This window comes from Vipera ursinii (assembly GCF_947247035.1).
Source record: "Vipera ursinii genome assembly, chromosome: 2".
Lineage (NCBI taxonomy): Eukaryota > Metazoa > Chordata > Lepidosauria > Squamata > Viperidae > Vipera > Vipera ursinii.
In genome coordinates, this window is record NC_139513.1 from 56,691,189 (window position 1) to 56,703,193 (window position 12,005).

General features: G+C 37.8%; 1 protein-coding gene across 1 annotated transcript in view; it reads left to right on the top strand.

Annotated features, from left to right (window-relative positions):
* Window positions 1–10,995, top strand: part of DNAH12 (dynein axonemal heavy chain 12) — a gene marked incomplete at its 5' end in the record, with an annotated part of 113,007 nt that extends 102,012 nt beyond the window's left edge. The window contains 6 exons of the mRNA XM_083356625.1: window positions 1,113–1,216; window positions 1,458–1,662; window positions 1,795–1,932; window positions 4,028–4,119; window positions 5,453–5,520; window positions 10,527–10,995. Coding sequence (XP_083212751.1) covers window positions 1,113–1,216; window positions 1,458–1,662; window positions 1,795–1,932; window positions 4,028–4,119; window positions 5,453–5,520; window positions 10,527–10,717 — 798 coding nt within the window. The 3' untranslated portion in view covers window positions 10,718–10,995. The remainder of the gene's footprint in view (window positions 1–1,112; window positions 1,217–1,457; window positions 1,663–1,794; window positions 1,933–4,027; window positions 4,120–5,452; window positions 5,521–10,526) is intronic.
* Window positions 10,996–12,005: the final 1,010 nt, after the last annotated feature.

Sequence of the window (12,005 nt, forward strand, 5' to 3'; positions counted from 1 at the left end):
GCCTCAGCGGCTCTCTGAAAGAATGCAAATGACCAGCTGTCTGCAAGGAATATAAATCCTTCCATTCCCCCACCATCCAATCAGAGCTGAAGAAGCTTCTTGGATGAGAAGCAAAACATCTTCAAAGAAACACAAGGAAGTCACAGCTCTGGGATGTTTTGGAAACAATATAAATTATCTCAATTTAGACTTGTTAGCAAAATGCTTGGCAGATCCTTTGGGGGACACCAATATACACATATACACATATATACATACACACACACACACACACACACACACACACACATATGCATACACACAAACACTATTCTCCAAAACAATGGATGGAAACTAACCAAAGGGAGAAGCAACCTAGAAACACACACACACACACACACACACACACACACACACACACACTATTCTCCAAAGCACCTGAGGGCAGGGCAAGAAGCAATGGATGGAAAGTAACCAAAGGGAGAAGCAACCTAGAACTAAGAAGAAATTTCCTGACAGAACAATCAATCTGTGGAACAACCTGTCTCCAGAAGCTGTGAATACTCCAATACTGAAAGTTTTTAAAAAGAGACTGGACAGCCATTTGACTGAAATGGTATAGGGTTTCTTGCCAGAGCACAGGGTTGGACTAGATGACCTCCAAGGTCCCTTCCAACTTTATTATTATTATTATTATTATTATTATTATTATTATTATTATTATTATTATTATTATTGTTGTTGTTGTTGTTGTTGTTGTTGTTGTTGTTGCTGTTGTTCTTATTGTTATTGTAGATGTGAATTATGAATCTGTAATCTAGCTTGTAGACTCCATTCACAACAATGTTAAAAAAATACTGTATTCTCCTGATTTTAATTTAATGGGGAAAATGAAAGAAAATAATTTCATGTGATTTTGTTGAAAGATATTTACCTCCTTAATTGATCTTCTCATGCTCTCACTGGAATAATACTTGTACTATATAGAATTTGTGTAATAGCAATTGGAATTTTGCAATAGGAATTTCAATTCTTTTTATTTGCCATAGCTTGATTTATTATGGTCATATAAATACAGTCATAAAACAAATTTACATTTGTCAGAATTAAAATAAATATATCAACCTTTCTAGCTTCCAAATGATTATGATATTGAGGCAGCACTTATTAAATATCCTGTGAAATATGAAGAAAGTATGAATACAGTTCTGGTGCAAGAAATGGAACGTTTTAACAAGTAAGGGCTTTGTTTTCTTCATATTTTTATATATGCACATGGATTATATAGATTATATTAAATCTCCTAATCCTACAGTAGAAACTGTTAAGTTACAAATACGTTTTAAAGCTGTCATAAAATAACAGTATCATTTTTAGAGAATAGAGAAGTACAGTACAATCATTTGTACATGTAATTATTTATAGGATATATAAAACTTGTAACTTGAATTATGTGTCTACATTTTTTGTACATTTAGTTTAATAAGAACCATACGGACAACTTTGGTAAATTTGAAGAAAGCGATTAAAGGATTGGTTGTGATGGATTCTGAATTAGAGGCCCTTTGCGCCAGTCTTCTTATTGGAAAAGTTGCAGAAAACTGGGCTAAACGTTCATACCCAAGTCTAAAACCACTGGGAAGCTATATTCTAGATTTTCTAGCTAGACTGAAATTCTTACAGGTAAAGCAAAAAGCATATAATTGATCATTTTATTATTGTGAAATAATTTGCTATGGTTATTAATAATTTGCCAATAGGTTTTATATAAAATATGGTTCTAAACCAAGATTATTCTTCTATTTCTTTTCCAAGGATTGGTATGATTCTGGAAAACCATGTGTGTTTTGGCTCTCAGGATTCTTTTTCACACAAGCATTTTTAACTGGAGCAATGCAGAATTATGCCAGAAAATACACTATTCCTATTGATCTGCTGGGATATGAGTTTCAGGTAAAATTAAGTGGCAAAGACTGAATTTTACAGATTACTGTCATGGTTCCGATAGATGAAACTGTTAAAAGAACTTCAAGGCAAAAATTCTTCCTTAAGGAACATTTTATTAGGAAACAAAGTATTGGCACTTACATAGTTGAACCCAAAACTGAGATTCCCTCCCTGCAGATACAAAGTAACAAGTTGCAATTCCCACCCCACAGACGCTGTCATAAATCACATTCCCCAATTAACGCAAAACACGGGCTTTTCTCGCCGACTCCTCAGCCAGCCAAAACCTTATCAGACCATGTCCTTGAGTTCCCACACTTCTACAAACTAAACCCTCAAGAATTTACCCCATCCCCCCTTCTACATCTGAACTCTAAAAGAAGAGAAAAGGGACGTTAGAAGCAAAAGTAAAAATGGCTGCTGATTGTCAGTTGTCAGAGCGATGACATCCATTATCACAGCATTGACAATTACATAGGAATTTGCAAAATCTGCAAAGTGTATTGGTACATACAGGGCTTTTTTTGGTCATAGAACGCCCAGAACGGAGTTCTGGCACCTTTTTGGGATGGAACCTTGTAGGGTAGGCAAGGCGGATTGCATGACGTGTGTGAGTTCCGGCACTATTTTTTTTTTTTTACAAAAAAAGCATTGGGTACATAACTGTGTTAATTCATATATGTACCTATTTTGATTCCTCAGTGTTTCGAAGTAGTGGAAGGCAGAAACAGGTACTACAATAAGTACTGGCATCCTACTTTTATCGTCATCATAATGGAATATTTAAAAGCTAAGAGAAATAAGGCAGGCCGATCTTAATTGCCTTTTACTCCATCCTGTCTTTCCAGGGCAATCACCTTTTTTTTGTAATACCTGCTGCATACTGTATTTAAATACAGAGATAGCCTTGGAGAAGGTACACAAGATCTATTAGGAAAACATAAATGGAGCCTGGGAAAACAGGCAGAAGTGAGGAAAAAACTAAATCATAGGGCTCAGTTCTTCTTAAAGGAAGAACTGAGTTGCAGTCAGGTGGGCCTTAAACACACAAGCAAGCGGTGCCCAGGTTGTGGTAGAGAACTTGATGTAGCTTTTTATCTTTTCCTCAGTCATTCAAAAAATTTGAAGGAGATTATTGTTTCCTTCCCAGATATTGGTAGTTCTTGCTTAAAGATCCTAACTGGGATCAGAATTTTGGTAATTAAACAAAGTAGTCATTAGGCGAAACTTCAAGTGACTGAATTGCTTAGTAATGGCAGTTCCGGTAATCCTGGTTATTGTCATTAAGCCAGGATCACACCATTGTTAGGCCAGGAGCACGTGCTTCTGTTGCCCGGCTGTGCTCACCTCAGCTTCAAATTCCCCCACCCACCTCTCTCCCCCACCATCGCTGCCTTTCTGGTTGCCTTGCATTCTGTCACTCCTGCCACTCTGCCCTCTGCTAGCTGGAGCCATGTTCTTCTTGACTGGCACTTTCGTTGGGTGGTGCTGACTGCCATCTATCAGCTTTTGCCATTTTGTGGTGCTTCAGAGACATCTAGTTTGCCATTTTCCTCACCTGGAACTCTCCCATTTTAATAGCAATCTAACTTAATTAGTGAAGACCTAGGGAGCAATTAAGACACTATTCATTGTTATATAGGTGCAGTTGCTTTGATCCAAAGTGGGAATGGAGTTTAGAACCCAACATCAGCATGCTTGCTGTATGTGTTAGATTAGAAGCTTGTTAAAGGAGCCATGAATTTTCCTACAGTTGGGTAGTAATCACTTAGGATGCACTTCATCCAAGCCACTGTTTCTTTAGGGAGCTGGTGACAAGAAAACCTGTGCCATGTCAGAAGAAATACTTTTCCTGCTTTGGATCCAAGTAGCTACATATCCCTATTCATTATTAATTTAGCCACGCTCAACAGAAATCAAGGTCTGGATGGAACAAAGAAGATATTTAAAGGACAATAATCTCTAAACACAGTACTTCTTCTGTTCATATTGGAAAAGCTAGTACTAAAATTATATTTCATTGCCAAAAAGATCACCATATTTCCAATGAACAAATGATGGTAACCTGAAAGCAATAATTTATTGTTTTCATTTTGTTCAGGTTATTCCAAGTGATACTTCAAATACTGCTCCAGAAGATGGTGTTTACATCAATGGGCTATTTTTAGATGGAGCTCGCTGGGATAGAGCAAAGTTAGTAGTAAATGTGTATGGCATATACAGTGTTAAAATTGCTTCTCCACCTTTTCTTGAATACTAATTTTCAATGTATTTTTGTAACTTGACATCTTGCATTCCCTTTTCCTAGCAAAATCAATAGGAGTAAAAACAGGGCCATCACACTGAGATGCAAAATGCTAGACAAGCACCAACTGGCATGATGCAGAAAACCTGAACTATTTGTTGCCCAACTATTTGTTTGGAGTGACCTGGATGTTTGCAACAGAGCTATGGCAATGCATTAAACTGTTTTATAAAAATCATGAGATTATAATATATTCTATAGGTTTAAAAGCAAATTTCTCTTTAGAATATGGGAATAGTAGTAAAATTTCCCCAAAATAGTACACTTTTTACCACTTCACGACTAATAGGAAGACATTCTTCAACACTCCCATCTTCTAACTTCTGGATGATCTGTCCTTTAAATTTCTGGGAGTTTACCTCTGCGAAGATCTGACCTGGAAAGTTAACACAACCCAGGTGGCTAGAAAGGCCCAACAGAGGCTTCACTTTCTTAGGGTCTTGCGGAAGAACAGGGTAGAACAACAGCTAATGACCCTCTTTTACCGGTCTACTATAGAGAGCATCCTCTCGTATGGTATTGTGGTTTGGTATGCTGGTCTGACAGCCGCGGACAGGAAAGTATTACAAAGGGTGGTGAGCACAGCACAAGATATTGTGGGCTGTTCCCTGACACCACTGGATGACATCGCCAGGGCTCGTTGCCTTGGAAGAGTGAGGAAGATTCTCAGGGATGACTCACACCCTGGACGGTATCTCTTTACTCTCCTACCATCCAGTAGGAGATATAGGAATATAGCCAGCCGTACCAACAGGCTGAAAAATAGCTTTTATCCGTGGGCTGTTAGGCTTTTAAATGGGATATAACCTTATGCAGAATTGACTTGGGAGGCCGGTGTGTGGTGTAGTTGGTTCACATGGTGTGGTAGGATGGAGGGTTTGTTGTCACTGTGTGTTGGGGGGAGAGAGCACGGGGGGGGGGGGAGGCTCAGCTAATCTCAATGTACACATGTTGTACTTTGACAATAAAGGATTATTATTATTAATATTTGCTCAGATCATTGCCCTTGAATTGAATAGAAAATGACATTCACAAATAACTTCACAAACATAATCACTCTGTGCTGAAGCACTAATACTTAATTTATGGTGGAAGATTAGATTTATGATGACTGGAGTGGCTATATTTTTCTTCTTTTTCCTAAATATGTTATATTACATAAAACTTCATTTTTTAACTGAATTATTGTAGTTTTCCACAGTTGTTTTTTTTCCCCACCAGAGGGCTCCTAGGTGAACAACATCCCAAAATCCTCTTTGACATGATGCCCATTATTTGGATAAAACCAGGTAAGTGAATCTTAGTCAAATAGTTATTTGGAAACGGTCAGTCCTATATCTTTTGCAACAAATTTGTGGATTCATTCATGTTAGATTACAGATTACAAGATTACAAGGTTTAATTTACATAGCAAGATGTCCTAGCTGTTTCCTTTCAAGTTCTTCACATCAGAACTTTTTCCAACGGATTTTCTAAGTTTTAAAAGTAACTTTTGAAAATTTGATGTGTGGTCCATGTGGACTTGAATCACCCTGTCGAGCGTAGCAGGTCAGTAGCAAAATCATTAAAACGGTGCATGCAGGCTGCTTGTGTATCAATTTCGATGCATGCGTACTTCGTCTGTGCTGGTTGTGATGGCGCTGCTTGGCTTGTGGCACTGCCGTTTGTGATTGGTCGTGTGGTCGCACATTGCAGTCACATGCTGTGGGTGGTGACAGTTATGTTTTGTTACACAACTGACGTGTGGGTCTGTGTACAGTGATTGACTCTGTGCGAATGGTAAATAATTTATCTTTAAAAATCATTGGTGAATTGAAAATCTTTTTAAAATTTTTAGTATAAAAGTGTGACCCCAAATTTAAAAATGAAAAAAAAATGCTAATTACTTCTCAACCACCAGTCCTGCTAAGAACTGAATATATAATTTTTTAAATAAAAGATTAACAAGATGTGAGTTCTAGCACATTTTTTCTTACAAAAAAGGCACTGCCCTTGTGACTCACTACATTATTCCTTTTAAGGGAACAAATTGTTTCGTACTATCATTTTTGGTAGTCATCGCACTACCAAGATACCACTGTATATTTTCTTTTCACTACCACCAACATTTTCCTATGTGCCAACTGGGAAAAACAAGGACCAATTGTTATCCCTTATGTGGCCATGAGATATAGTTCTAGCAGAAGCAATTTTATAGTATTGATAGTTTGCACCATTTCATTGTTTTTCACATAGATCACCTGGAGCTCTTGATCCATGGTGGTGGGGTGGTAGAGACTGCTTCCATGCAACCCCATCATCCTATCCTTGTGGATCAGTGCTGCAGATGATCAGTGTGTTGGTGGTGGTAGCTGACAGGTGTCATGGGTTGAAGGGAGAGATGGACAGGAAAATCATATGGTATATGTGTGACACTTGAAACTAATTGTTGCAACTTAAGTGTTTCATAGGAGAACATATGGATATGTACTAAGTCTATCAACTGTGTCAAATTAGTTTTTATATGTACCTTCTACATGTAACTGTTTAGAAAGATTTCATTATGATCTTTCAGTATCAAATGCAAACAGCTAATTGGCAGGGCTATTGCTTTCTACTTTTAAATGTTAATATGTCATTTATGGCCTGACATATTCTTTCAATATGTATTTCAAACTAGCTGTTTACACTTCTGTAATATATTGTGTGCAAGCGGCCAGTGACTCAGTGGTTAAAGACACTGAGTTTGTCAGCTGGAAAACTGACAGCCCAAGCACGAGGTAGCAGGGTGATCTCCCATTACTTGTCCCAGCTCCTGCCCACTTAGCAGTTCGAAGGCATGCAAGTGCAAATAGGTACCACTTTGGTGGGAAGGTAACAGTATTCATGAGCCTCAGTGTATAAACTTAGAGAGGGCTTGGGAAGGATTCCATGGATGAGAATCCTCAAAGGGAAAACAACTCAAGAAGCTTGGGAAATTTTGAAAAGTGAGATAATAAAAGCCCAAAATAGCACAATACCAAAAAAAGAGGTAAAATAACAGCTCTCAAAAGAAACCAGCATGGCTGCATAAAGAACTCTCTGATAAATTGAAAGATAAAAAGGACAAGTATAGAAAGTGGAAAGTGGGGCACATAACTAAGTCAGAATATCAGCAAATAGCCCGAGCCTGCAAAGATGAAGTGAGGAAAGCAAAGGCTCAAAATGAACTAAGGCTTGCAACCAAAGCCAAAAATAACAAAAAAAGCTTCTTTCAGCATCTAAAAAACAAGAAAAAAGTTAAGGAAATGATTGGTCCATTAGTGGCTGAAAGTGGGAAGAAGGTAACAAGCAATAGGGAGAAACCAGAACTATTTAACTCATTTTTTGCATCTGTCTTTACACAAAGGGAAAAAACAGACCAACCTATCAAAAACAGAATACAAACACAAGTTAAGATAGGCAAGAAAATGATAAGTGAGCACCTGTCCAGCCTAGACGAGTTCAAATCACCAGGACCAGATGGATTACACCCCAAGGTTCTCAAGGAACTGGCAGATGTGATCTTAGAACCACTGAACTATATTTTTCAAAGATCCTGGAGCACTGGGAAACTATCAGAGAACTGGAAAAGAGCTGATGTAGTTCCCATCTTCAAAAAAGGGAAAAAATAGATCCAAGAAACTACAGACCTATCAGCCTGACCTCAATACCTGGGAAGATTCTGGAAAAGATAATCAAACAACGAATCAGCAAACACCTAGAGGCAAAGAAAGTCATTACTAAAAGCCAACATGGATTTGTCAAAAACAGATCATGCCAGACAAATCTTATTGCATTCTTTGACCAAGTGACAAAATTAGTGGATCAGAGGAATGCTGTAGATATAATTTACTTGGACTTCAGTAAGGCATTTGATAAAGTAGATCACAACCTACTACTCAATAAGATAGAAAAATGTGGCTTAGACAGAATCACCACCAGATGGATTCGTAGCTGGCTGACCGGCCGTACTCAGTGTGTGGCCCTCAATGGAACTGCATCTACATGGAGGGAAGTGTATAGTGGGGTGCCCCAGGGCTCTGTTCTGGGCCCAGTGCATTTCAACATCAACGATTTGGACGAGAGGATAGATGGGGAACTCATCAAATTTGCAGATGACACCAAGCTGGCAGGAATAGCCAACACTCCAGAAGACAGGCTTAAGATATAGGAGGATCTGGACAGACTTGAACACTGGACGCTATCTAACAAAATGAAATTCATTGGTGAAAAAAGTAAGGTTCTACATTTAGGCAAGAAAAACCAAATGCACAGGTATAGTATAGGGGTAACTTGCTGAATAGTAGTAACTGTGAGAGGGATCTCGGAGTCCTAGTGGACAATCACTTAAATATGAGCCAGCAGTGTGCTGCAGCTGCCAAAAAAGCCAACACAGTGCTGTGCTGCATTAACAGAGGGACAGAATCAAGATCACGTGAAGTATTAATACCACTTTACAATGCCTTGGTAAGGCCACACTTGGAATAATGCATCCAGTTTTGGTCACCACGATGTAAAAAAGATGTTGAGACTCTAGAAAGAGTACAGAGAAGAGCAATAAAGATGATTAGGGGACTGGAACGTATAAGGAACGGAACATATAAACATATAAGGAACGGAATTGGGTATGTCTAGTTTAGCGAAGAGAAGGACTAGGGGGGACATGAAAGCAGTTTTTCAATATCTCAGGGGCTGCCACAAAGAGGAGGGAGTCGAGCTATTTTCCAAAGTGCCTGAAGGCAGGACAAGAAGCAACAGATGGAATCTAATCTAAGAGAGAAGCAACCTAGAACTAAGGAGAAACTTCCTGACAGTTAGAATAACTAACCAGTGGAACAACCTGCCTCCAGAAGCTGTGAATGCTCCAACACTGGAAGTTTTTAAGAAGAGACTGGACAGCCATTTTTCCAAAATGGTATAGGGCCTCCTGCCTGAGCAGGGGGTTGGACTAGATGACTTCCAAGGTCCCTTCCAACTTTATTATTATTATTACATGCTGGCCACATTACTACAGAAATATAGAAACTAAGAAACTGAGATGAGCACCACCCCATAGAGTCACACGCGATTAGGCAGTGGAAATCTTTATCTTTATCTTTAATATATTGCATGTAAGGTCATTGACTATTGCAAGAAATCTCCTTTGTAGCATGACATCAAGATTCCACACAAGGATTCATTGATTTGAATATTTATCATTATTTTAAAAAACAAACCTCAAATGCCAGCATGATTTATTTATTTATTTAATTTAATTTGTATACCGCCCTTCTCCCAAAGGACTCAGGGCGGTGAACAGGGCAATAAATACCAAAAATACAAAATACAAAAATTAAAAACAGATTAAATCATAGTGCCCAAATACAATAAATAAATTATTTAAAAACAATAATTAAAACCCCAAACCCATCAGATTGACATTTATTTCTAGGTACTAGTTAATGTATTACTTTGACTTCTAAAGCCCTAAATCATTTTGGACCAGATATTTCCTCCCATAAAAATCCAATCTGAGATGTTCTTAGAAGGCATGCTCCAACACTGGAAGTTTTTAAGAAGAGACTGGACAGCCATTTGTCCAAAATGGTATAGGGCAGGAGTAGGCAACCTCGGCTCTTTTATGACTCATGGACTTCAATTCCCAGAATTCCTGAGTTAGCAGCTGACTCAGGAATTCTGGGAGTTGAAGTCTATGAGTCATAAAAGAGCCGAGGTTGCCTACCCCTGGTATAGGGTTTCCTGCCTGAGCAGGGGGTTGGACTAGATGACCCCCAAGGTCCCTTCCAACTTTATTATTATTATATTTCTTTAAGGCATTTAACAGTTAAAATTCATCCTTTTTGGTGGCTCCAGTTAATTCAGTCTGTATCTCTGGAAGTGCTCACATAGCATTGCTACTGAACTTTAGCCACTAAATCAAGGCATTTTCCTACTCTTCTTTTTATGTTAGCATTTGTCTGTTAGAACTTAACAATTTTTAATTATAATTTTATTTTATTCTCAAATTTCTATTGTCAAAGTGGGATGTTTTAAACATGAAAATAAAGGAATCCCATCATATTCAATATAAGATGTCAGAGAGAAGGATAAGTAAAAAGTTAATCCCTAATATTTCACTTATATTTCCATGTTTAACGCCCACCTCAAGAGCTGCGATGTGCGTGGTTGTTTCCCTTCAGTTTTATGCCATCTTGCTGCAATGCAGTTTGTAAGCTGTTTGTAGGCATTCAGTATTTTTATTTAGTGGTATGCATTATTCTCAGTTATTTTACCTTATATAATTTTTTCCTTGCAGCAAAAACATCAGAGATTAAGAAATCAAATGCATATGTGTGTCCACTGTATAAGACAAGTGAACGCAAAGGAGTCCTTTCAACAACTGGGCATTCAACTAACTTTGTCATTGCAATGAAGTTGCTAACTGACCAGCCAGTCCAGCATTGGATCAAGCGAGGAGTTGCTCTACTTTGTCAGCTGGATGACTAATCATATAGAACTCAACCAGAGGAGACTAAATACTCCATATTCATATCTTTGCCTAGAACAAAGGACTTTCTAAATATTTTGATCATTCAGACTTTGAAACTGTTTACAATCTCTTACCATAAACTGAAGCCATTCTTTTGTTTATTGATGTTTTTTTTCTTCTCTTCTTTTATAAGAAAAGTATTCAATATGCAAAATATCTTATTTAGTCCATCATAATTCATTTAGAAGTTGTTGAAAAATAACTTTCCTTTTGCTCAAAAATGTTGTTGCTTCATTTCAACTCTTAACATTTGAATATCTAAAACATTTGATTGAGTCTGTGTTGATTTCTATTTCCTGGACAACTTTTCCAGACTCTGGAAGGTGGGTTAGATTAAAATTGTTAACTCTCATCTCCTGCTGGAAAGAATATCCTCAGTGGACTATTCTTTCTGCATCTTTTCTGTGTATGTTTTTTAAGAAATATAAAAGCATTCCACTTTACTACTAATATGTGGATGGCACATATCTTTAACCCAGAGTAACTGGAATTAATTCTTGATCGTATTGTGGAAAGTGTTGCTGTCATAGCATAATCGATAATATGTGTATAACAGAACTCCAAGACAAAAGGTTTCTTTAAAGAACATATTTATTTGGCTACATAGTGTTGGCACAATCAAAAGTGAAACCAAGCCTGAAGTTCCCTCTCAAAGCCTACAATGTTACAAAGTTGAACTTCCCACCCCAGTAATATGTCATAAATCACATCCCCCAATTAACTACTTGAGTGGCCTTTCTAAAGGAAGCTTCAGCCCGTCAAAATGCAATCAGCAATGACCTTGGTTCTCACAGAACAATTTATTGTTTTGACTAAGCTAAAAAATACTCATCCCCCCTCCTAATTCCATGGCAACCGAAAACAAAGGGAAAATGGCTTCAGCCAAATTCATTTGCAGTGTTGACGTGTTGTGTGTTATGGCGTCATTGCAATGTAAAAATTCAGGTATCACAGAAAAAGCAAGAAGTCAATTTTTATTTATGGACTGATTTAGCACAGTAGCCTTGTTTTTGCAACATGCGTAACTGGAGTGCAGGGGCAGAGTAGAAAATAAACTTGCCCTTCAAAGTTCTATGATTGAGAGAATATCCTAGGTTCCCTGAACAATTGATGTTTTCTTAACACTTCTTCTCTGATTCAAGTACACCTCCTATTTATACAGTAATGGCTTCTAGTACCAGAGATGTACATCTGGTTTGCATAGTTTTGGTCAATTCTAATGAAGAATAATACCTGGATTCTGTT